The 25,041-nt window shown below is 37.4% G+C and overlaps 1 protein-coding gene across 13 annotated transcripts in view; it reads left to right on the plus strand.

Moving 5' to 3' along the window:
- Positions 1-25,041, plus strand: part of LOC110182747 (uncharacterized) — a 41,315-nt gene that overhangs the window by 11,573 nt on the left and 4,701 nt on the right. For 3 of the 13 annotated variants that reach the window (XM_020950848.2, XM_020950857.2, XM_020950850.2), the window contains 6 exons: positions 19,281-19,767; positions 19,830-20,141; positions 20,196-20,425; positions 20,537-20,823; positions 20,891-20,973; positions 23,073-24,296. In XM_020950848.2, the coding sequence (XP_020806507.1) occupies positions 19,592-19,767; positions 19,830-20,141; positions 20,196-20,425; positions 20,537-20,823; positions 20,891-20,973; positions 23,073-24,296 (2,312 nt within the window). In that variant the 5' untranslated portion in view covers positions 19,281-19,591. Of the gene's footprint in view, positions 1-6,470; positions 6,535-18,987; positions 19,109-19,280; positions 19,768-19,829; positions 20,142-20,195; positions 20,426-20,536; positions 20,824-20,890; positions 20,974-23,072; positions 24,297-25,041 lie in introns of those variants that run through there. The other 10 variants (XM_086837255.1, XM_086837254.1, XM_086837257.1 and 7 more) reach the window with 7 other exon arrangements.

Here is a 25,041-nt window from a genome sequence, read left to right on the forward strand (position 1 = left end):
ACAGTTGCAAGTGTTAAATTTTTGTGAGCTATTAATGTGTACAAATAATTTATTTATACATTTTTTGTTTATGTAGATTTTACAAAGTTCAATAACACCCACTTCCGTAGCTTTTCAAAGTGTTCGCTGATCTAATAATGCGGCACCTTCCGTCCTCCTCAAGTTTCCTCTTATCTTTTAGTCCGTTAACATAAGTGCGTGGAGCATCAATCATTAAAATGCCACTTGGAGATTTTAAGTGACTTTGTTTTTTAGCTGTCTCCCCATTGTTTTTTTTTTTCGTTTTGTTAATATTTCTATTTGCCTTGTACCGATACCGCTTGACGTGGGTCTATGTAATATATTCATTATCGTTCATTATCAAGGTGCTTACATTGCGTCTTTATATTTATTTTTGTATTTTGTCTATATCAATGTCTCAGGTGTGTGTGTCCGTGTTTTGTGCAATGCTTTTTGTGTGTGTTTTATGCTTTATCTTTGTTTTGGTCTTCAGTTTTCAAGTGCAAGTTTACGTTGGTGTAATAAATAGAAATTATTTGATAATACTCAATGTTACCGCCGTAATGAGACTGGTTTCATGATAAGAACAGAATGATAACGATAGATAGACAGTATTTATAATGGAAAAAGGGATAGTCATAATAGTTCTGTACTTAAATTGTATTTCTATTTGTTATCTAACTTTAGTTAAGTTGCATAAAACTAAGTAAAACTGAGTTAAATCACATGGAAAGACGGAAAAACTTTCAAAAATGCAAGAGCAAATAAAGTAAAAATTACAAAACTATAATAACTCGTCTAATTGCTGGGCGTTTAGGCCGCAAAACGAATACTTTTACCACAAAAACGAGCGAGGGAAGGGAATGGGTGTAATGATGCTGACCCAGCAAAAGATCATTAATAAAGTTGGGCCTCCCATTTCATAAGAAACATTAAATTGAGCTTCTCTTTACGTGGATTCATGTTGACACACTTTGTATATATTAATCAAGGAAAACTTTTTGCCAGACCATATTATCCTCAATTACTCAACAAAAAAAGAAGAAACTATTGCAGAATCTAGCGAATGATTGACATAAACGTGTTATGTCATATACACTATATACTATATATCCATGTGTGTCAAGAGAGGCGACTATAAGTCGGCTTAAGTGCCGGCTAGTCTAGCAAACTCAGCTAGACACGAGCCGAGATTAAGCATACGCCATGTGTGCGGTCGCTTATTCAACCACTACAACTACAACTACGACTACTTACTGGCTTTCAATGAAACACTGGACCTGCACTGGAGGCTGTGCCTCGTGGCGCAATTAGAATTTATCGCATTTGGATTTGGATTTGTTTTTGGTTTTTTATTTTTTGCTGTTGCCAAGTTGGGGGACTCGAGGCCTGAGGTGGAACTAATATACAAGCTGCTTGTTGTTTCAGTTACACAAGCCACAGCGTTCTCCATATATTGTTTTGTTTTGTTAAAGTTATGCCAACACATGCAATAGATATCCAGTTTGAGGGTTATTAAATAACCAAGAGAGAGAGAGAGAGAATTAGAGAGTGATTATTATTTGTCAAAGCTCTTTTGAGTGTTGTGTGCACTTGTTTCTGTTCATATTTTGATTGCTGCCCTTAATGCCACACAAATCACGAGGGAATTAAAAAGAGAATTGCCGCTACGGCACTTTTCAATGATTTCATTAAAATTTTTCTTAGAAGTGCAGGTACTTTTGAAAGATAAGCCCAGTACTCATGGCAGTTCAATTTATAGTATTTTTAACAATCATTAGTTTAATAGATAAGGAGTCGAGTGTTCTTACTCTAGGTTAAATCAAGCTATATGTCGTTAAATAAATAAAAACTTGGCTGTATGCTAGATCACTAGCAGATTGTTTGTCAAAAGAAGAACAAATTCTAGATTAATATATAATGGGTATATATAAAATTTGATGAAAATCTGTTGGAAACTGGAAGAGTTATAATTTCATAAAATATTCCGATCGTTCCTATGGCAGCTGTATATATGTATATATATAGTCCACCGATTCGCCATTTTCCGACTTATATACTAGTAAATGTATATAGAAGAATAACTCCATAGTTTCATTCAAATAGTTTGCTCTTTGTTCCAAAACAAACCTCGCACATCTGTGCATATGATTCTCAACTGGTTCTAACATCCCCGGAACGAAGTGACTGCTGCCGGCCAAGTCTCAGAAATGTTTTGTGTTACAAAAGTTGCAAGTCATTGTTTATTAGTGTTCAAAGTTAGTAACTGATTACACATACATACTTACTGGTAATAGATATTTGCTGATCATAGTTACTTACTAGTCATAGCAAATTAATTTTCATTGAAACTTACTGATCATCGTTACTTACTGGTCATAGATACGTACTGTTCAGACTTATTTACTGATCATAGTTAATTACTGGTCATAGATACTTACTGTTCATTGAAACTTACTTATCATAGTTACTGGTCATAGATACTTACTGTTCAGAGTTACTTAATGTTCGTAGATACTTGCTGTTTATAGTTAATCATCACAACTTATGATTCCCAACTGGTTCTCACATCCCCGGAACGAAGTGACTGCTGTCGGCCAAGTCTCAGAAATATGTTGTGTTACAAAAGTTGCAAGTCATTGTTTATTAGTGTTCAAAGTAAGTAACTGATCATACATACATACTGACTGGTAATAGATATTTACTGATCATAGTTACTTACTAGTCATAGATACTTAATGTTCATTGAAACTTACTGATCATCGTTACTTACTGGTCATAGATACGTACTGTTCAGACTTATTTACTGATCATAGTTAATTACTGGTCATAGATACTTACTGTTCATTGAAACTTACTTATCATAGTTACTTACTGGTCATAGATACTTAATGTTCAGAGTTACTTAATGTTCGTAGATACTTGCTGTTCATAGTTAATCATCATAACATATGATTCCCAACTGGTTCTAACATCCCCGGAACGAAGTGACTGCTGTCGGCCAAGTCTCACAAATGAGTTGTTACAAAAGTTGCAAGTCATTGTTTATTAGTGTTCAAAGTTAGTAACTGATCATACATACATACTGACTGGTAATAGATATTTACTGATCATAGTTACTTACTAGTCATAGATACTTAATGTTCAATGAAACTTACTTATCATAGTTACTTACTGGTCATAGATACTTACTGTTCAGAGTTACTTAATGTTCATAGATACTTGCTGTTCATAGTTAATCATCATAACATATGATTCCCAACTGGTTCTAACATCCCCGGAACGAAGTGACTGCTGTCGGCCAAGTCTCACAAATGAGTTGTTACAAAAGTTGCAAGTCATTGTTTATTAGTGTTCAAAGTTAGTAGCTGATCATAGATACTTACTGGTTATAGTTCCTTTCTGGTCATACATTCTTATTGTTTAGAGTTACTTTCTGCTCATAGCCAATAGTGATAGTTACTTAATGTTCATTGATACTAACTGATGACTGCGTTGCAAACTTCTGACTTAAATTATAATACCCTGAAAAGGTATAAAATTAATACATTTTAATATGATCTTTAAGTAACTTATTTATCTCTACAAAACTTACAGAATTAGAACTAAAGATTAACAAATAGAGATCACTAATCAGTGATTAATTGCTGATCAAAACAAGTTTTTTTTAAATACTCATGGCATGACAGACAAAGCGAACAATCTAACGTAATTTGCCTTAATGCAAATTAAATTGTATTATATATTTTCCTCCCCTGTTCCTCCACTGTTCCCCTTCATTAGCCACTCGGTTGGCTTCTGATGAGTTTGCCAAATACGGCAAGTTTTGACAAATGCAAAGTATTCGATGCAATAAAAGTTGTACGGCAAACACACACAAAGTCTGAGGGGAAACTTTGAGAGATGAAAAAAAAAGATAAGTAGAAATATGTATTTCAAACTCGCACGCGCTTATTCCAATGCGAGTCATTGAACGTCGGTGCAAATGACTTCATCATCGATGTGGCCAAAGTTACTGACAGATACGTACGTATATATATCGCCGTGTTCCAGTATCTGTATCTACAGCTGCTACACAGAAATGTGTAATGTGCTTTCCTGCAGACAGTTGTGTACTTATGTTCATGGAGATATAGATACTCTTAGATAAGTCAGACCGACCGATGCTCGTTTGAATCAATGTAAGCTGTGAATGAGTTGTGTATTGAATGAAGTGAAATGAAATGTTGGCCCTCATGATGCGAATGAGCTTTGCAAAACACATGTCACTGAATGTCTGACTGTCTGACGGTCTGCCGGAGGATAAAAACAACGAGAAATAGTTTATACAGCACTCGGGCCAGCTCAACATAAGGTTGAGTGAACTCTGGGCCAAGTTAATAGAGTGCGTTGTGATTCTAAGGGAAATGGCACACCAAGGGCCTTGGATCGATCAGAGTTCATCTCAAGTCATACGATATCTTGATTGGGTTTTTCAGTTCTTTATTAGGGGATATTGAAGCTGTGTCTTAAATTTCTTTTGTTTGATTTAGATTTGATATCTCTAAAATAGATACTCATGCATCTTTGCTAACTTTTTATTCTGCAAAAATACTTGAACTTATTCACCTTTGTTCAGTAATTGAATTTTCCTTTAGTGTTAAGTTTTTAAACTCACCTATTTTGATTCTCAGTTATACAATCATCCTCAAACTTGCAGTTCACTCTCGTACAACACAGATTAGGTTCGCTAGAGCCTGGCCAAGACAAAGAGAAATGGCTGAAACAATAAACTTGGAAAAACACACGCAAACACCTGCGTGTTTTAGCCACATTTCAATTTCGTTTTCATGCAAACCTTTGTTTTTTTTTTGTTTTGTTGATCACACTACACTTTTATTTTAATTATATATTCTCAGTTGGTTGGCTGTCCAAGGGGAGTTCGGGTTTAGTTAGTTGAACATGTGAAGGCTTTTTTCATAATTGGCCTGTTGAGTTAACTATGCACAACAACTTTTCTTTTCAGTTTTCTACCAAAAATGAACTTATAAATTATAAATTGACTAATTGCATTAAATAAATTCCATCCCACTCCAGAGTATGATCTCATTTAATCTGGATGTTGTGCTTGTGTGTGTGTGTTTTTTGGCTTTAATTATCGTATAATGCGTTAATAAACCTACCTCTCTCTCTTTGAATTTAATTTTTTGTTTTGCACATTGCGTGCGATTACCAAGTGGCTGCTAGAGTACACATTTATATTTTTACTATGCCTAGCCCCGAAATTAACTTAATTTCCCTAACACTTTGCAATGTTTATATGTCTAGACATAGTCTCTGGGCAATTTTCTCCTGGAATTAGTCTCTTATTTATGCGGTCATTGTTTTAATTCGGAATTTTCTCGACTTGAGGTACTCTGGATTATTCTGGGAATATAGTTATAGGCTAAAGAATAACTCAGGAGTCTCATTACAGAAGGCGTTGAACTTACCATTAAATTATTACGCACTTATTCTTAATGTATATGTATAGTATATAACTTAAAACAAACCTTTTGAATTGTGTGCATCACCTGTCTCCCAATTAATTTGATACATTTTTCGATCAAGATAATCATCTTTTGTTTTCGTATTCTGTTGAATATGTATGTGCCTTGTACTGTCAATCTGGGCCTTTATTACTCACATTACAATATACATATGTAAGAGATACACCTTTGTTTATATTTCCAACACATTTGCACGAGTGAGTGGCATAAACAAAGACGATTCGAGTATATATTTTATGTGGACATGAATTTAAAAAAAATTGCATTGCATCAACAGCTTCTGGGTAAAGCTTTTTGTTGTCCCTGGCTTTAAAAATGTAAAAAAGACGGATAATATACTGTATGCCAAATAAAAACGCCTCTTAACGAGATAAAATAAAGGTGACGATTGCGCACTCAACTGCAAAAACTTTTAATATCAAGTGTAATGATATATACAAGTTATTCAATCAATTCCATTTTGATTATTTTATTAAAATTACTGTTACAATAACTATTAATATTTTCTGATTTGAAGATATTTTTTTTCAAATGGAAAATTTAAAACTTATTTTAATATACGAGTGTACATAATAGGCACCGTCTTTGTGCTCGTCACTACGCAAACGGACGTCCACAGTAATATTTATTTGTTATTAAAGTTGAGTATACACTTGACACATTGCAAAAGACAAAGACATGACTAAGGCAGTTTTCCAGCTTCTTAAGAAATGTTGTATGAGTGCCATAACTACATTTTTCTTTTGAATTATAAAATAATAAAAACAAAATAATTATAATAATTTATACAAATAAACAAGAAAGAAAACTAACTAACTTTAACTAAATACCCTTGCATCTTATGACTATAATTTAAATACCCTACATTATATAAAAATATCTATTTAATATTCTAACAATTATACAATTTTTAATTAATATATATTTCTTATTTTATTGCAGGTAAGCTTTGTGATTCTACTTGTGACAAAATTTACACCTGAATCTCCATAACTTATATCCAAAGGTTAGTCAAGGACATTTACGGGTTGTCAAAAATGAATAGTTTTCCACGGCGTAATCAGTTAAACTTTTATAGCATTTATTTTTGCGACAACATTTTTCTATTTCAACAGAACTGATTGCGTTTACCTAATTGATTTTCGAGTAAACATGTGCGAACCATAAACGATAATATATTTTTACGGGCATATTTCGTTAAAACCATAATACTTGGTGCACTGAGTCATGTTTGATCTGATAAGTTAGAACAAACTGTGTACTAATCGCTATTGACTTTCGCATAAAATGATTGATTGTTTTTAATCTGAAGAGCAATACCTCATTGTGGACACTGCTTAAAATAAATTATTTATTACTATGCACAGTTAGTCATCAATGTGAGTTTTAGTTGAGGTTAATATATTCTCTAAAACCACTTAAAAGTAAATATAATTGTCTTAACATGATGAGTTTTTAGTAAATGGAAACTTAAAGTCTTCTGAATTGTTAACCTATTGAAAAGTTAATCTTTTCTGAGACTTAATATATTAACAAAGAACCGGAAATTAGTAAATAAATAAAATATATTTACTGCGTTGCTTTCAAAATACCAAGAAACCCATCTTATATAGGGAAATACATTTTACCAATAGACTATCAACATTCAGAAATCTTCCTGCACATTGCAAATTACTAATTAGTGGAGTGTGTATTTGGTGAAATATAATAAAGTAATTAACAAGTGAATCAAAGAGAAGCAAAGTATACATTGTGTGTGTACATATCATTAGCGAATGTGAAATATGGAGCGTGAAGGTTTTCACCCCCAAAAAAATATGTCTCAAAGTCTACTTATTTACGAGCCATATTTTTAGGAAAGTCATTGTGTAAATTACGGCCCCATTAAGCACAAAAAAGCCTAGCGAAAACAAAGTCCGCCATGTACTGAAACAGGCCTCCCCTTGACAAGATACAAGATACAATAAATATATATTATTAATTAGTCTGAGTGAGTCACAAAAGTTATGGTCTTATCGTGTACTAAAATTATTATTGAGGTTTTTAAACAGATAACATAACATGCGTAATATTTCTGATTGTTTTCTAGGGTATGGAAGATATATGAACGTTTATATCTATAGCTCATATCCTATGACTCAGAGTTAATAATTGTAGAATGCCTAACTTTGCTTTTACACCAAAGACACCTTTATTAACCTAGGATATTGTACATAAAATCCTTATTTTATACCTTGCAGGGCATTATTATTTTAGTCAAAAGTTTATAATGCAGTAAAGGAATTATTTGCGAACATATAATGTATATATATTCTTGATCAGATGACTATATCATACAGCTGCCATAGAAACAATCGTTAAATGTAGAGAAAAATGCTTTTCTACTGACTCCCTGTCTCTCTCTCTCTCTCTTTCTCAGAGAGATACCTCTTTCACTCTATCTCTCTCTGCCATTCTCTAGAGATAGCTCTTTCTCTCTAGCTCTCACTTTCTCTGCTCTCTTCAGTCGGAGACTATAAATACAGCCACTGCCGTCTCACTTGCCTCATTCTGTTCGCGACCTCCCAGCTGTTTACATCTATGCATAGATATGGTGATAGTGATACCCCAAAAATATTACCTGGCAAGGGTATACAAACTTCGACTTCTCGAAGATAGCTTGCTTTCTAGTTCTTTTTATGGCTCAGATTTGCTGCTATTATATGAATCTTTCCTTTATACATTTCTACCCTGCGGAAGTCCGAGCTTTGTTCGGTATTTTGTCCTAGGTATTTTTCAATGACTTTATTCACTTGACTCATACTTATGCTCGACTTTGACTTTATATCCTGTTCCTGGGTCGCATCCGCCTGCTCCAGATTTCCACGAACTCCTGTTTATTGTGTATATACACACATTTTCACATGGGGAATATAAAGTGAAAGACCCAGAAGTATGTGACAATCCTTTCACATAAACCTGCCTCATGTGCGTTCCCGTGTCCGCTTAGAATTAATTTATATCCATAACTGTCAGTGGGTCTGGACTCCAGTCCAGCCGGAGGAGCATTCAACGAAAGACATTCCGGGGGGAAAGCATCGCATTAAATTGCAGACGTGTCCCGGCGTTTTTGACTGCAATTTAAAAGAAAATCAAAACCTGGAGAGAGAGACAGAAAAAACGCGGCAAAAGCATTTCAATTTGCATTTCCAGTCACGTACACGGCGACAACAGTGAGACAAAAAAATAAAGAGGTATAATAATAAATAAAAAAAAACGTAATAATTATTTAAGTCGTCTGCGGACAGTCGTGCCACCCACATCCAGGGAGCACTGTAGATTTTGAAATTAATTTGTTGCACATATCCGAGAAGCTCTGTCACAGACTAAATAAAACCCCGGACCAAATGGTGCTCGAGACCCGCCCAGGCGGATGCTTATGCAAATTACTATTTCGAATTGTATTTTTGTGATATGTGCGACCTTTTTTGAGCGTCGAATCCGAAACGGAAATTGCCTTGAATTGCCTCCAAATTGAAAGTAAAATTGTGATACAAGAAAATAATAATCGAAAAGTCTAAGCTAATCGATTTTGTTGTACTAAGGATTTCCCCTTGGCCTGGTCATGTTCAGCGTCATTAGCCCAGAAGGCCATTAATTTCAGGGCACAATTAAACTGCAGTTAGCCAGTTGAGGGGGAACCCCGCCTGGTCACGCAATGTGCATTCTTAATTTAGAACAACCTCCACAGAAAAGGGTTCCTTTGGCCCTTTTTGCCGCCAGGACAGTGGCCAGAGCCTGTTGGAATGCAACGACGCAAATAAAACAGAAGCTTATAAAGGAATTGCAGAGCTATTAATAAATTATTAACAGAAATGACAGAGGGAATTCCGAATGGAAACCTTTCGATGGGTTTTGGAATGACATATTAATTTGTGTTTTACTTAAATAGAACCACTCCCTATTTATATCTTGTGTCTGGTTTCCTTTCAATCATTCTATGAAAAACATTATCTAATCGCGTCATAATTCCAATAAATTGCTTCGCAGAAAAATGTATTTCACATTTAAGTAATGAGTTTTCCTCGCTTGACTTTCCTCTTTTGTTAACTTTGTATTGTAGCCTTCGATCATTTTATACGTGTCATATATCCAAGCCATATTGGTTTATATTATTAATTGCTGTTGTATTTTTACCGAATGTACTTGGATTCTCTTTGAAGTTCCGGAACTCGCCCCTGATTGCAATTTATGTTATATTTCCAATGTGACTGGCCCAACGCCCAATACTCAATCTGTTGTGTTTACCCAAAGGTAATCCTTCCACGTGGCACTTCCTTGGCGGAATTTAATGGGAATTAGTCAGGCAACCGACAGGATTTGTTGCCGTGTCGCTGACAGGTTTTTTCTTGTATTATTATTTTTTCAATTTAAAGCACCTCGCTGTTCTGTTCTAGCTAGGGTCGCTTTAGTCGAGTAAATCGCAAATGATAAAAAATAATTGATAGCAACAAACAAGGAACGTTGTTTACATTAATTGAGTGTGTGCAAGTCTGGACTTTAGAGCATGCATATGTGAGTATCTCGGGCTTATTTGCCTTTTTTTCCTCTCCAAGCAAAGCTGATAAAGTGTTCCCCTGCCCCTTTTTTTTTGCCAAAGGGCTGATAAGCGTTCTAAGAGTGACTTTTGGCTTTTATTGGTTTAATTATAGTCGGAGTAGGAGGCATACGCACACAATCTGGCATTATTTATACAAATGGGTTTTTGGGGTTATCGTAAACGGAACTTGGTGTTTATTTTTTGTTTCTTGTGTTATAGAAATTAATTAAGTGCAACGAATCTTTAAGCTCAATGAGTTACTTTTTAAAAGTATTGTTACATTTTAAAGAATATAAATTATAATAGTAATTAAAGAGATTGCAAGCTACTGAATGAAAATAGTTCTTTAAATACGAATCCATATTCTATGTAGTAATTACAAAGATAGGAAGCAATTAAAATGGAAATAAGAACTTATCTACTTTCAAACTGAACAACTATTAAATAAGAACTATTATATTGTTCTCTGAATCTTTCTTTGTTAAATCTGGGTCAAATTGAAGGTCCTTTGTTTCTCCCGTTAAAGTGGTTCGGTAATGGTTTTCAATTATGAATATACATATCGCATCCTCATATAATTAAGTATTTTCGCAGAGTTTTCCCGTGTTGGCCCACATTATTGACATTTATTGTGTTCTTGGTTCATTGTTCGAGTATATTTACTCATCATTCGCTAGTTTATTGACCAGGGTCAACGGAAGCCAGCTGTCGCTCTGTCTTTCGCTATCCCAACTCATCGGTTTGGGGGTTGTATTGCGTCAGCATCGCTCGTCAACGTTGCGTATGAGCAATGAAAACGAAAATGCCCCGAGATTTTTTATGGCTTTTTGCGACTACCTAACACGATTATAATACATTTTGTTTATAATGCATTAAAAAGGGGAATAATACAAGTGCATGTGTACGGGTCAGGGTTGCTTATCATAAATTGCAAAAAGTATCTATATATGCAAATAACCTTTTCTTTGGTTGCATTCCTTCACCCTGAATTCACGTCCAGAAAGTGTAAGCCTTAGGATTGTGGCCCTTTTTGGCCCAATGCCAACACTCAAATGGCCTGTGTCACTGGGCCAGCTAACGACAAACAAAAGCCAAATCATTCCAATATAAAAGGTCACCCAATAAGATAAAGAGTAATGGTATAAAGGATTTCTATTCTTCTTCCCTGGTTTGATTTATTGAAATCCAGTTACTTTCGATTTTATAAATTATTTCCACTCAATGGAAAACTGATGATTCAGTAGACAAAAAACCCCAATTATTGACAAATTACGTATAAACATGAAAAACGTTGGCCATGATATCATTGATTTTTCCAATTTCCATGGAAAATCAGAAAAAAACATAAAAGGAAGCCAAGTTCAACAAGAAGCCGATGTTTGTATACCCTTTCAGTTTGTAATTTAAACAAATAAATAATAAATTGATGGAAAGTTCTAATTAGATAATAAATTAAAAAATTATAATAATTTTTAAACATCTATTGTGAAAATTTTAGGTTTAAGTCAAAGTTTAATTTAGACATAACTTGTCCAAAAGAGCATCAATTTCAGTTCGGAAAGCGTCCTTATGCTAGTTTTTATGAGGCTAATAAATCTGCATACAATTTCTAAAAATTAATATATTTGACAATTTTTGAAAATCATTTATTATTTTTGAACATATCAAAAATATTTTAAAAATTTCTTATTCTTCCGATTCGGCTGTTGATGCTGATCAAGAATATATATGATTTATAGGGTCGGAAATGACTTCTTCAATGCGTTTCAAACTTGTGACTATATTCATAATACCCTCTGAAAAAAGGGTATAAAAATCTGGTTTAAGTGGTCGAGCCAAGTCAACGGAAATACCTGCTGTTACTTCTACCGGTGCTACTGCTGCTGGGAAGGGGGATTTTGCACAATTCGCTTTGCTCTTAGTTTTGCAAAAAACATAAACATTAATTTCGGCACTAAGTACACAAAAGGCTTTTGGCCAAAATGAATGTTGGCACAGCTCCGAGCCCGGAGCCACGTCATAAATTTACTCAGCGAGCAACATTTGTTTACCATGCCATTGCAATGACGTTGTCAGCTGTCGCTATCTGTGCATCAGTATCTGTATCTATATCTATATCTATTAAAGTATCTGTAGCTGTATCTATATCTGTATTGGCTTGCCATCAGTTCGATATATCTATCAGATAACACTGGCGCAAAACAATAAACATTCGTTTGATTTGCTGCCCTCTTTTTTTCACGCGAACTGTGCAAATGTTTACTGTGACCATATATTAGTGATAAATATATAAATGATCATTGGTTATAAATAAACACTCGATTCGGATGCTATAGAACAATGGGAAAGCACTCAGGTGAGAACTATCGAGTCTAGACTTACAGCTCACATTTTTGAACAAATGATAAAACTATTATGATATAACAAAGTGCTGATCTAACATCACGCTCGAGTCACGAAGGGGTCTCTGGGTTCCGGGTCTTCTGGGTCTCCAGTTCCCGATCCCCGCCAGCTTTTCACATTGCCTCACTGATGTCATCTTCTCAGTTCATTTCATTTCATTTCCCCTGCTCCAATGGAAAAGCAACCAGCTGCCTTTTTTTATCGCTTATAAAACTGGAGCTGACATTTGACAGTGAAACACTTTCGTTTTAAATGCTTCCCTGCCAGCCCTGTCGACATGGACGTTGGCGACATTGCCTTGGCCATTGCGATAACTGAAAAAAATGCTGTTACCAAGTCGCGAATATATATATGTTTGTATATATATATATTCGCAGTACTTGTACACCCAAGGGGGCTATGTACCAAGCGGAACCGCATTTATTATATTTATGATAAGTTATGAAAGCAATGCAATGGAAAGCGAATTATTATGCACTAGGGATTTCTGCTTTAGAATGTATATTTCTTAAAAACAATAAGGAAATGCTGGGAATTATAGAATGTATGTTTCGTTAGGTTTTCTATTCCAATTTCCACTTAAATCTCTTTACTAACTTCATAGCAAAATGTTTTACATGGCAAACATAAAGTTAAAAGCTTGTATTAGCTTGTTGCCCCTATTAAGTAGTGCTTGCCAATGTTTAAGCCCTAAATCAAAGTGACGGTAGTTGTAAAAAAGTTGCTCCTTTTTATGACCTACTACCTGGTGCAACAGTTTTTTCTTTTTTAATGCTTTGGCATACCTTCTTGGACTCCGTTTTGGGTCATTTATTGCGCAATTTCAGTTGCAACCACTTCACTTTGAGCGAAATGTGGGTCATGCTACCTTTTTGATATTTTGCACTAGTTTTAAAGCGATGGTGGCACCTCGCTTCTAACAATCCTTGGAGGGATTTTTTTAATGACGACACTAACGCCACGCTTTGTCCTCTTCAAGCAGGGCGAGTTTCGGGGTCTGATGATGCGGGTAAGGTGACACAATTACCCATTCCCCGCAGCCAGGTGCAATGGCACTCCGGAGGCGAAACCTCATTAACACTTCAGGCAGCACATCCTCGATCCTCGCTCAAGAGACACAGGACACAGGACACAGGACTGGTGGTTCGTTCCTGGCAGTAGGAAGTTGAGTTGTGGAAATTAAGTTTGCAAGCTTAATGACAACAAGCTATGGGCTCTGTTCTCTCAGTCTCGGTGAATGAGTGAGTGGGTGGGAGGAGTGTTTGTGGTGTTACGTAGGTGTTTTATCACCTAGCCTAGAACAGCCCTAATGAGTCAGTCGTCGCCTAATGGTCGCCAAGTTATATAACGATGTGGAGCATATGGGAGGGGAGGGGGAGGGCATATGTGTGGGCAGAAACTTTCGAAACATCCTTGTAATAAAATTTGTACACTTTCTCCTCAGTGTCCGTCTTAATTGGATTTGGAGGATTGCTCCAAGTACGGTTGACCTTCAGTTAGAAGTTTAAATACCTTGAGAGCCTCAGCTCGTTAAGGAAGCAGTGCTCTCCTGGAAGAAATACCTACATGACTTAGGTAACAACCTTAAAAGGCCAAAGGTTTATTGATTTAACCCAAGAAAAAAAGGCTGTCTGGCATGCAAAGTTATCAAAGGTTAAGCGAACCTTCAAACTGCTTCACGAATTGTTTTTTTTTTACTTGGGCTTTGGAACTTCTAACTTGGTTGCATTTAATGTGTTTCCTCTAAAAATGTAAACAACATATTTATAAAGTGGTTACTTGTGTCGCTTAGTTGAGTATAGGTCGTTCCATGTCCCTTATTACTACAAGATCTGGCCATGAGTTTAAAGCACTATCCATTAACACAAAGCCAAGGTCAATGTCTGGGGTTGTCTGACTCAAAACCCTTCCCCTCAACTGTACTTCTCATTCTTCTTTTAATGTTGAACTTGCTTTGTCCCAAGCAAAAGAAGAAATCACTCAAGCATCCCTTCGAACAAGACACGTGCTGTCAGTACTCTTGTTATAACAAAGAGTTAAAAGTTGAAAAGGTTAAGAAGTTCAAATTATATTGTGAGAAAACACTGAATTCCTTTTAATTTGTATTGATATTTTGGTGTATTTATTTACTATTTAAAAGTGCAGAGTATGGGATTTTATTAGGACGGAACTGAGCTTTGTAGTTTCCTTCAAGGATTTGATTTGACAGTTCTTTTTCTTAGATTCCTATATCGTTTCTTTAAGAAAAATTGAAAATTAAGTTTCTAATAAAAACAGGAAATATCAAAATATAATAAGAAACATATTCAATACTATAGAAAGCATTCGAAAAAATATTCATTGGTATGTATATTTTTCCTAGAAACATTCCATGTTTTTTTTTATTGTGGTGTTTACATTATCATTTGGAATTCTCGGGCAGTTAATTTATGGGCTAATTTGAAATAATGTTTGCACTGCATTGAAGATTCCAACCATGGATGGAATGTACTTATCGGCTGTTCCCGGGGCACCCCGTGCTTATCTTTATGGGCCGAGTCACTCAGTCAGTCACTCAGCCGACACTCGGGTCGTTCGAATGACCTCGCGGCTTTTTGGCTTTTTTGGCATATGCCGGCATATGTTTTGCCCCCAACCGATCCGATCCTATACGATACGATCCCATTTGAACTGAGAACTCTGACGATTGCTCGATGGTTGTATTTTGCTTTACACATCATTAGGGCTAAAATATTTCTGGGGGAGATGAGAGACTTCTTGGGATTGTTTTGCTCTGAAAGATCGGCCATCAAGATGAGAAGATCTGCGGGCAACATGCAAAATCATTTCGACATATGTGCAACAGCTGCAGCAGGGCAAACACTCAGTCGGGCAGCGGAAGTACTACTCAAACGAGGTTGGACTGAAAAGATTGTGTTGGTGATTAAGTATGAGGCATAAGACTATATACTGATGTGAACATATAGGCAAGATAAGTTTAATATGGTATATCGACAATAATATAACGCTGAATATAAAAAGTTACAGCATCTTTTTCCTCAAATATCTATATAAAGATATAATCTGGACTCCCTAAGTCTTATTTTCTTTTATTGAAACCTTTATTATTAACAACACAGTCACTGAGTCTCCATAAATATATGCTTATAACAAGAAATAAATCTAACTTTAAATAGCCTTCCAGGATCATGGTTTCGATTGTCCAATCGACCATAAGTAAACTTAAACTAAATCCATTAATATCAATTTGTAAAGCTTTTAAGTGTTTGCTTATATTTGGATCTCATTGGCTTCTAGGTCTTCTTATACTACAAAGAAAACCCGAAATATGTATATTATATTTTAAATTAGTATTATAAAACGATATTTTAAGAGGCAAATTTTTTGGTTAAATCAATGTTTTTCAAATATCATAACTAAACCAAAAATGCAATAATTTGAATTCAGATAGCTTATCTGTGCTAATTTTAATAAGGCTAACAAAGCTGTATACTTAGTTTTAAAATAGTGGAAATGTGTAATGTTGTAAACCCTTATAAAATGTTGAAAAAAATGGTACATATTTTTTCCTTTCTGAGATAGCTAGATAGACTCTGCTGTTGATGCTGATCAAGAATATATATGATTCATAGGCTCGGAAATTATTCCTTCACATCGTTGCAAGCTTCTAAATAAAACTATAATATCCCCAAAAAAAGGGTTTAAGAAAAGCATGTTAGCAAATTTTGTGTATTTCTTTGAAATATCAACTCTTTAAACACCTCTCGCTGGGAAGACAACCACCACATGTGATGAGTGTCACCGTCACAGGCAGCTAATTTGGTTTCTCTGCCACTGCCTTGGCGTTTTCAAATTGCCGTTATCAAGTTTGTCGCATCTGGCGGAGGCTGATTAGTGAAACAGATACTATCATTGTCTGGAGGCGCGATTTGGAGCCAGCTCGTGGACGACCTGGGAAGCTCGCTGAATCCCATTATGCTTTGACGGAATTAATTACGGGAATTTGCTCATGGACTTGGCCTCCAGTCGACGCCCACGCGAAAGAAGAACGTCATAGCTGGTAACTGACGGTGGAAAAGTGGTGGAAAATGGGGAAAGCAGAAAAGTGCAGGGTAATGCAATGTAATTGTCAGGCAAATGCCAAAGATAGATACTCTTATGTTGCTATACTAAATGAAGAAAAACTTATAGTTATAAGAGAAAAAGGTAAAGATTAACGGAATGTAGTGTTCTTAAAGAAAACTATGATTATATATTTTAAAAGAAATAAAGATTAAAGATAACATGTAATGTTATATGAACTTAAGACACATGATAATTCTTTAAGAAAATATGAATTTCATTATTCTTTGTAACTTTATGATGCTATGTCTTAAGAAGCTATTTATGGGAATGTTTTTGAGTGCAAAGTTTAAAATATTGATAAAGAAGAATCTGTGTTATATATATAGAAAATTCATATTACTTTTGTTTACTTTAACTGCACTTTATTTAATATAAAGTAGTACTAGCTTTACTATTTTAAATATTAATATATTTTTGCTACTCTTTCAAATACCTTTTATGTGTGTTAACTGAACCAAGTATTACTTTTCTGTGATGTGGAAAATCACAATTTTAATGCTTCCGCCATTTCATTTGCCTGCCTCCCCCACACACCTCTGACACACACACACACCTCACACACAACCCGCAAATACTTTGTTTACAGCTTTGGCTGTCATCGAGTGGCGCCAGCTGTTCGGATTGTTGTTTGTTTGCCTGCACTCTGGTTTTAGCCAACTTTTGCGCGGCGGCCAATTGAGTCGGTCGCACCCAAGTTGAATTAAGAATTTGCATTTACATTTGCTCCCTGTGTATGTATGTAGGTATTTTGCAAGAAATATTTGCTAATTTCCCCCTGTGTCAGTCGCAAGATATGCTGCTGCTGCGTCATTGTTAATAAATAGACACCTTGCCCGCTAAAAATGTGGCAATGATGTGTGTGCGGCAAGGTAAAGGTCAATGTGACATAATCAAAATCGTCGTTTGCTTTCAGCCTGTTAATTTATTTTTATTTTCTTCTCCATTTCGTGACATTTTGAGCAAAAGGTTTAATAACATTTTATTGAAGAGCAATTTGGCAATCAAGTGACAATTGTAGCTCTAATCAAAAGTGTCTGCAAAGATTGAATTTCATTTCTTGCAAAAGCAAGAACTAAAGTCTCTCATTCAGGGCTTGTCTGGGACTAATTTACCCTTGGCAAATCCTCGGGCACTTGCCTCTAATGGAAAGGATACTGAGTGTCTATTAACAATGTTGCATGTTTAAGTTCTCCAAAGGAGTGGCCGAGTGTCCGAGGGAAACAAAGCAAAGTCAGTTAGTCAGTTACTGGGTCAGAGATTTCACATGCCAGGGGGCAATCCCTTTTAGGAAGTCACTCCACTAAATCTCCCTTTTCTGGCCAAGAACCAAGTTTTACTTTAAACTTGCTGTGTTCGCTGGGGGGGATTTGGGGTGCGACTCGGAAAACCAACCCCCAAAACGGATGGAAAACTAAACCAAAACGAAATCACCCAAATCGACGCTCTTTCCGGGGGGGAGGAGGAGGGTGTAAGTGGGTTAATGGTTTTGGGTTCCTGATTGGTTTTTCGCCATGTTTGTCCACTCGATTGGTGGGGCTAATGCGTGTGTAATGAACATAATTGGCGGAACAGGGATTTGTGTTTGCTTTATGGTTATTATGAAAATCTATAAAGGAAAATTAAGGTTCGATTTGCCACAATTGTTTCGCCCACGATTTTGCCTTGTCAGCAAGCAATTTATGCAAAAGTGGTGACCTCATTTAGTCTGCACTCCGACAGCAAGCAAATTGAATAAAATCAAATAAAATGGCCAACCTGCTGCAATATATATTAATTGAGTTCAAATATGTATATTTGTTGTCGGCGGAAACCCAATTAGTCACCAATCTAAATGCGTATCAGTTCTCCCAAGATGCCATGGACCTGAGATAACACAGAGCAGGGAAAATGGCAAACAATAGTCAACGCCAAGGTAATGCGTCACTAATTCCGTATAATTCAAGAAGAGGCGTCCCAAATCGCTCGGAATTATATGGTAAATATTTGCATCAAGTGCCAAGCTCTTGGCGGTGGCACTCTGGTCATGCGATTCCCAATTGCGTGTTTGCCGTTCTTAATTGTTTACGTGTTGTTAGCTCAATTATAGGATATGCATTTATTTGCAAAAATTAAGGTTGGTTTTGGTGGAAAAATGATTGACTGACAGTGAGACTTGTTTATTAGGCGCTTCCCTAAAAGAATTTCCATGTTAGGTGACATATCTTAAGGCTTCCATCAACACGGAAAAGTTGATTTATTATGCTGATGCTAGAGTGTCCAAATGTGTGTAAAATGTTGTGGGTCTTGGGACATCTTATGATTTTTGAGGAAATTAAGTAAGCTTTCAAAAACTAGATTAAATATAAACAGAATATTATAAAAAGCTGCTGAGATGAGGCACAGATATACACTGCAAGACAATATGTATATCAAATATCTGACAAGAAAGCCAGGATCTAAATTTCTAATAAAAAATTAAAATGCTAAAATATTTGTAACTTGATAAATTCCTATAATTTTGTTCGGTTTAAAATTAGGACGCACAAAATTAGAAACACCAAACCGGTCTTCAAATCCTTGAGACCCTGCTTACAAATTTTCATAATTTTTAAGTCGAAAAATTGCTATATAAACCGAAAACTTTCCTTTGCTTAATTTACTTGCAGCTGGAAAGTGTTGCATGCCATTGGACCTAGCAGGAGGCAGCAGCGTCCCCAGTAACGAGGACCACTTAACCCACCGTTAACCCTAAAAAAAGATATGAAGTGAGCAGCAGAGGAACATTTTATTGACACAACTAAGGACGCAAAGTGGCATCCACAACTTTTAAAAAAAGGACACAAGATACAGTGATACACCGCAGAGTGAGAGCTTCGTCAATTGAAGGCGGTTCATTTGCAACCGCCGCAGATCCTTTTTCCCCCCATCCAATCCGTGGCAGGACGGCTAACGATCACGCATTGTTGGAGAGGAATTGATGACACTTCTTGGGCCTAGCGCCCCTGGCATGGCCTTTATGATGAAAAAGAAGAAGTACAAGTTTAACGTGGAAGTGCAGTTGCAGGATTTAGTCGAGGTTGCCCTGGTGAACGAGGTGTTGTTTGCCAAAATACGACTGCTCGATGGCGGGTCCTTTCAGGAGTACAGTAGTCGGTAAGATTGTCTGTCTTTGATGTTATACTGCATTTAAATATTAATCAAAATCGCTTTTATAGAGAGGATGTGCGAAACCATCGCGTGGAGTGGAATCGCAGCTTCGAGTTCCCCTGCAAAATGAGTGCAAATGCCTCAACCGGTGTCCTGGATCCCTGTCACTTGCGCATCTCGATACGCAAGGAGATGAAGGGCGGACGCAGTTACTATAAGCTGGGTTTTATCGACCTCAATCTTGCCGAGTTTGCCGGCGCCGGCCTCACCTCGCGTCGCTTCCTCCTCGAAGGCTACGACTCCCGTCATCGCCTGGACAACTCGATGCTGCGGGTGAGCATCAAGATGCACATGCTGAGCGGCGACATTCTGTTCAAGGCGTAAGTATAAGATCGTGTAAGCCCTGGTGATCTTGTAATAACCTTTCTTTGCAGACCCACGCCCAGCCTGAAGAGCAAGCAGAGCAAACCCTCCATGGATGATTTGGCCAATGCAGCCACCGGAGTGGGTTTGCAGACACCAACGGCCACCGCTTTGCCCAGCATAGGCAGCGGCAGTGGTGGTTCGGCCATTCCCCTGGGCGGTAGTGGAGCCACATTGGGCGGTGTACCCAGCAATCAGTCGCTGCCGGGAACAAGGCCCGTGTCCACCACGAAAGAAGAGGGTGAGCACTGCTACACATCATGAGGATTTTAGACCGATATGTACCTTGCTTCGGAGTTAATCTCATGATATATTCAAATGATCACCTATCTAACCTCAGATACCTTTGCAGAGTTCGATGCACAGGCTTTGCTAGCAGCCATAGTGACGGACTCCGGGCTGTCAGAGTCCTCGGAGTCGGCGGTAACGTTGACCACGGATAATCTGCAGCAACATGCCGCCGCTGCAGCTTCTAATGCCACCGCCGCCACCACACCGGTGACCCAGGCAATGCCGGGACTAGGGACAATCGGTAGCAACAACTATGGGACAACGGGTGTGGGCATTGGATTCTCCGGAGGCGGCAATGCCACACTTATCGAGATGGGTCATTCGAGGAATTCCAGTAATACTAGTCAAGTGGGTTTTACTTTAAAATTCAACAATTCAAGATCATACTATAAGTGCTTTCTTTTTCCCCATTCAGATGTCAAAAGGTTCGGGTTATAGTAGTTTTTCGCACAGTCAGCATTCAAGGCAGAGTTCCGAGGGCGATTCGGGACATGCTAGGTGAGTGAAGAAAGAAATCTTTCTATTGATAATTGCTATTCTGTAAAAAGCCTCGACCTACTTTCTTGTATAATTAATTTTGTTATATTTTTTGCCTACGATTCGTGTAAGCGTAAACTTATTTCAATAACATTATGATATTAAGCTACGAAGCTCTAATCTCCTTAAATGCGCTATATATGTACTTACAAAACTACTCAAATTGTACCTAATACACTCTTCTACACTAAAGAAAATTAATACTTTTCACACACACGACAAGTCTGTGTTCTGACTTGGCTAAATATACAACTAATGCAACCACTGCTCGTTTCATAACACTACAAAATGTATTCGAAGAAAACATAAAACAAAAAACCGAACAATACACCACAGTCTTTAGTTAGTTAGTTATTAGTACTAGTATCTTTATTTTATTTTAGTTATAGTTTACATACAGTCGAACCTAGACTTTATATTAATTTTTATTTCATTTTTAATGCAACTTCGGGTGTAACTTTTGGTATCCCCAATAGAGTTACAAAAATATCAATATTTTAAGGGAGTCCTAAATTGGTCTGTTTCATAGAAATACAATATATCCCTACGATATTTCTTATATTTTATTGAGAGAACTCATTGAAATACGATCAATATCAATATTTTAACGCTTAATACAGTTGTTATCAAGTTTTAAATGTTGATATATCAAATCTTATGATATTTTCGATACGATTTCTTTTACTTTATAAAGGGATAACATAATATATAACATTTTAAACTTGAAGTATCCTGTATTCTTTATATTTATTGATGGTTCGGCTGTCTTTCTTTTATTTCTTATTTTAATATTTAAAAAGATATTGTTTTTTCTACTTTAAGGTAGTTTAAGTATTCTAGCTAAATATGTAATTCTAAATGCTTTCTGCTGATAATATTCGTGCCGTGGGGAACATTACTGCATATTAATGTAATGCGATATTACATCGATTTTATTTATCAATTCTTAGTTCCACGTAATGTCCCTTCCTTTTATTTTGCCTTCTCTTAAATGTCCTGCCATATCCTAGCTGTGGTGGCATGTCCATTAGGAACTCTCAGGGCCATCTAACCAGACACAATCACTTCCAGAACACACGGTCGAACCCCCTCAGCTCTCCTCACAACTCGTGGAAGAGCGTTCCGTTCAATTATGTTATGCAAATTTTCGTTAGTACTGTGGCAGGGCTGCGGATGCTGCAGACGAGCAGCATGCAACAAATTTCCCATTGCAAAGTTTAAGGTCAGACTGACGACTCGGTTTATATCTTTGTTGTTCCCATGACCAGACCGGCTGGCTCCTAGTCGGTGGTGGCTGGTGGTTTACTTGCATGTTGGCTGCAATTCAAAAAATATATGTATATAAAACAAAAAATATGCACACATGCAGTCAGCGATTAGCGGGGGGCGAGGCAGCAAATGAAACCCGTTGAGCCAAGGAAATGGTTTTGTGCTGAAATATGAATCTGATGACTTCATCAACTGGGTGGCGTCATGAGGCATGGGGCACAAAGGTCGCTTGTCCTGAGTTTTTCCTTTTTTTCGAAAGTCAAATCCTGCCTGTGGCTTTTGCCCTTTGCCTGATTGAAGCTGCTGAAAATGTGTTGAGCTCAAGTAGAAGGTTTCTTATTTATTTATTTATTCTATATTAGATTTAGTTTATAGCAACTGATTGAGTGTCATTCCTCATGGACTAATGGTTAAGGTTGCATTAATATATTTTAGTTTGGTTTATATTCAAGGTCAAGGATTAATAACCTGGTGTTTATTTATTGGTTCTCTAATATATATGGTCTTATGGTAGTCTTTATAATTTATGTTAGATTAACCTTTAACATTATTATTATTATTATTATTATACGTTTACCTAATTTCTTTCTAAATTATTTTAACCCCATTTTTGTTTTCTTTCTTTTTTTTAAACTAAATTTATGTGCTTTGTATATATAACAAACTGGGGTAAATGGCCAACTAACCAATCAACCAACTGCCCAACAAAATCTCTCTCGAATAACCCAATCCGTTACGATAAAATCAATCTGCGACTGTCGTCCAAATCAAAATCAACAAACAAATTATAGTCGTTTTAGAAAATCCGTTTCTCTTCTCAATAGACTTAATCAGAGAGCAATAAATGCCATGAAATTGAGTATTCCTCACGGGCGTCATCGCGGACAAAAGGCTTCTCCGGACCAGCAACAGCCGCCCAATGTACTTCCAGTGGTCCAGAAGACCACCCATCTCAGCCTCAGCACCACGATTGAGTATGTGAGCGAGGAGCAGCTGTATCAGACCCCCAACGCCACCATGAACACCACAGTTCAGGAGACATTGACCTTCGAGGAATTCCGCACTCCAATGGCCGAGATTGGGCCACCCCAGTTCCATCCGTTGGGCGGAGGAACACCCGCCTCCACCTATCGCAGTGCGGGATCTCCATCACATGCCACACAGTATTATGACAGCGGAGAGGCGAGCGACACGGATGAGTACCTGAACGAGGATTCGGGTGACAATGACTCCGGCTTGGAGGAAAACTATCATACGCCACGTGTGGCCAAGATCAAGTCGATGGAGAATCTATCCATTCTTGAGATGGAGTTCCACAAGGCTTCCATGGAGCTGGATCGCAACTCACCGCGACGACTCAAGCAGCTGGCGGAGCGTGCCCAGATACCGAAGATGAAGTCACTGAATAATCTCTGCTTCGATGAGTACGCGGAGCAGGCGGTCCGTGAGGAGTTTCAGCGAATGCACGAGCAGTCACTGGAGGAGCGGCTCCGCTTCCAGCAGCATCACCATCTCCGCAAGAACTCCACCGCCTCGAATGGTTCAGCAGGCAAACTGTATGTGAAGCACTTGAACCACCAGAGCCATCACCACATTAAGGTGGGCAATGCAAAGTTCATCGGCCAGGATGGTTGCAACGATACTCCCCAGTCGCAGCAGTATCCCATTCAGAAGATGCGATCGATGGGCACCATACCGGACATCGTTAGCGAACGCATCGAGGCAGATCCATTCCTCACGCCGACCACCGAACGAAAACCGAATTTCCCGCGCCTCATCCAATCGGCGGAGAAGCCGGCGCTGGGCAGTAGCTATGTGAATCGTCTGCTCACCTACGACGTGGTGGACTCGCCGGCGGAATCCTTTGCCAGCTCAATGCCCTTCATGTCGCGCACACCGTTCGAGCGAGCCTATCGACGCAACATCCTGCAGGGCAGCTCCTCGACACCCCTGGCCAACCAGGATGCCTTCGTGGTGCGGCCACATTCCACGAATGCTGCCTACGAGCTAATGAGGTGCGTCGCGCTTTGATTACCAACCAAGTCAAGCAAAAATGCCAAAATGTATTCCATTAACTAGTTGCATATTCAAACCTTTAGGGGCCGACGGTAGCTCGTCACTCGTTCAAAGTTTTCTCGTTACTCGTTAATCGTTTAGTGATCTTCTAGACTGTGTTCCTGAATGTTTAGCCTAAGACGCCGCTTTCGCGACCTACTAGTTCTAGTCCTAGACATAGTCCTGGTCCTTGGTATTGGTCCACTGCCCCACAAAAACACAGATGTTTTCGTTTCCATTTAACATATCCTGTCACCTGTTTTTCGTTACTCGTTCGTTCGTTTGTTGTTGCCTTTCGTTACGTTCCCCCTTTTTGTTTTGTTTCAATTTCTACTAATCACTATGGGTTCTAGCAAGTACTTACCTTGGGTTTGAGTACTTCTTAAGGTAGACATAAGCTACATATATTTGTGTGCAGAGTTGTAAAAAGATTGTACAATATTTATGGGAGTAAGGTTTGATACCACCACCACTGCCTCCAATTTAACTTACAACCCAATCCTAATCAATACAAACAATTCTATTAATGATCTAATCAACACAAACCAATTAACCTTTGACAAGTGGGGTATAACAAAAATGAAATGTAGGAATATCATTATCGTCAGACTTTATTTAAACCTAAAATTTGAGCTACCTTCTGATGTGTTTATTCACAGAATAGTTACATTCTAGAATTGCTTAATTAGTAAGCGTTCAAGCAGG

Source organism: Drosophila serrata, unplaced genomic scaffold (genome assembly GCF_035046125.1).
Source record: "Drosophila serrata isolate PLE 108 unplaced genomic scaffold, ASM3504612v1 contig_302, whole genome shotgun sequence".
Taxonomy (NCBI): Eukaryota; Metazoa; Arthropoda; class Insecta; order Diptera; family Drosophilidae; genus Drosophila; species Drosophila serrata.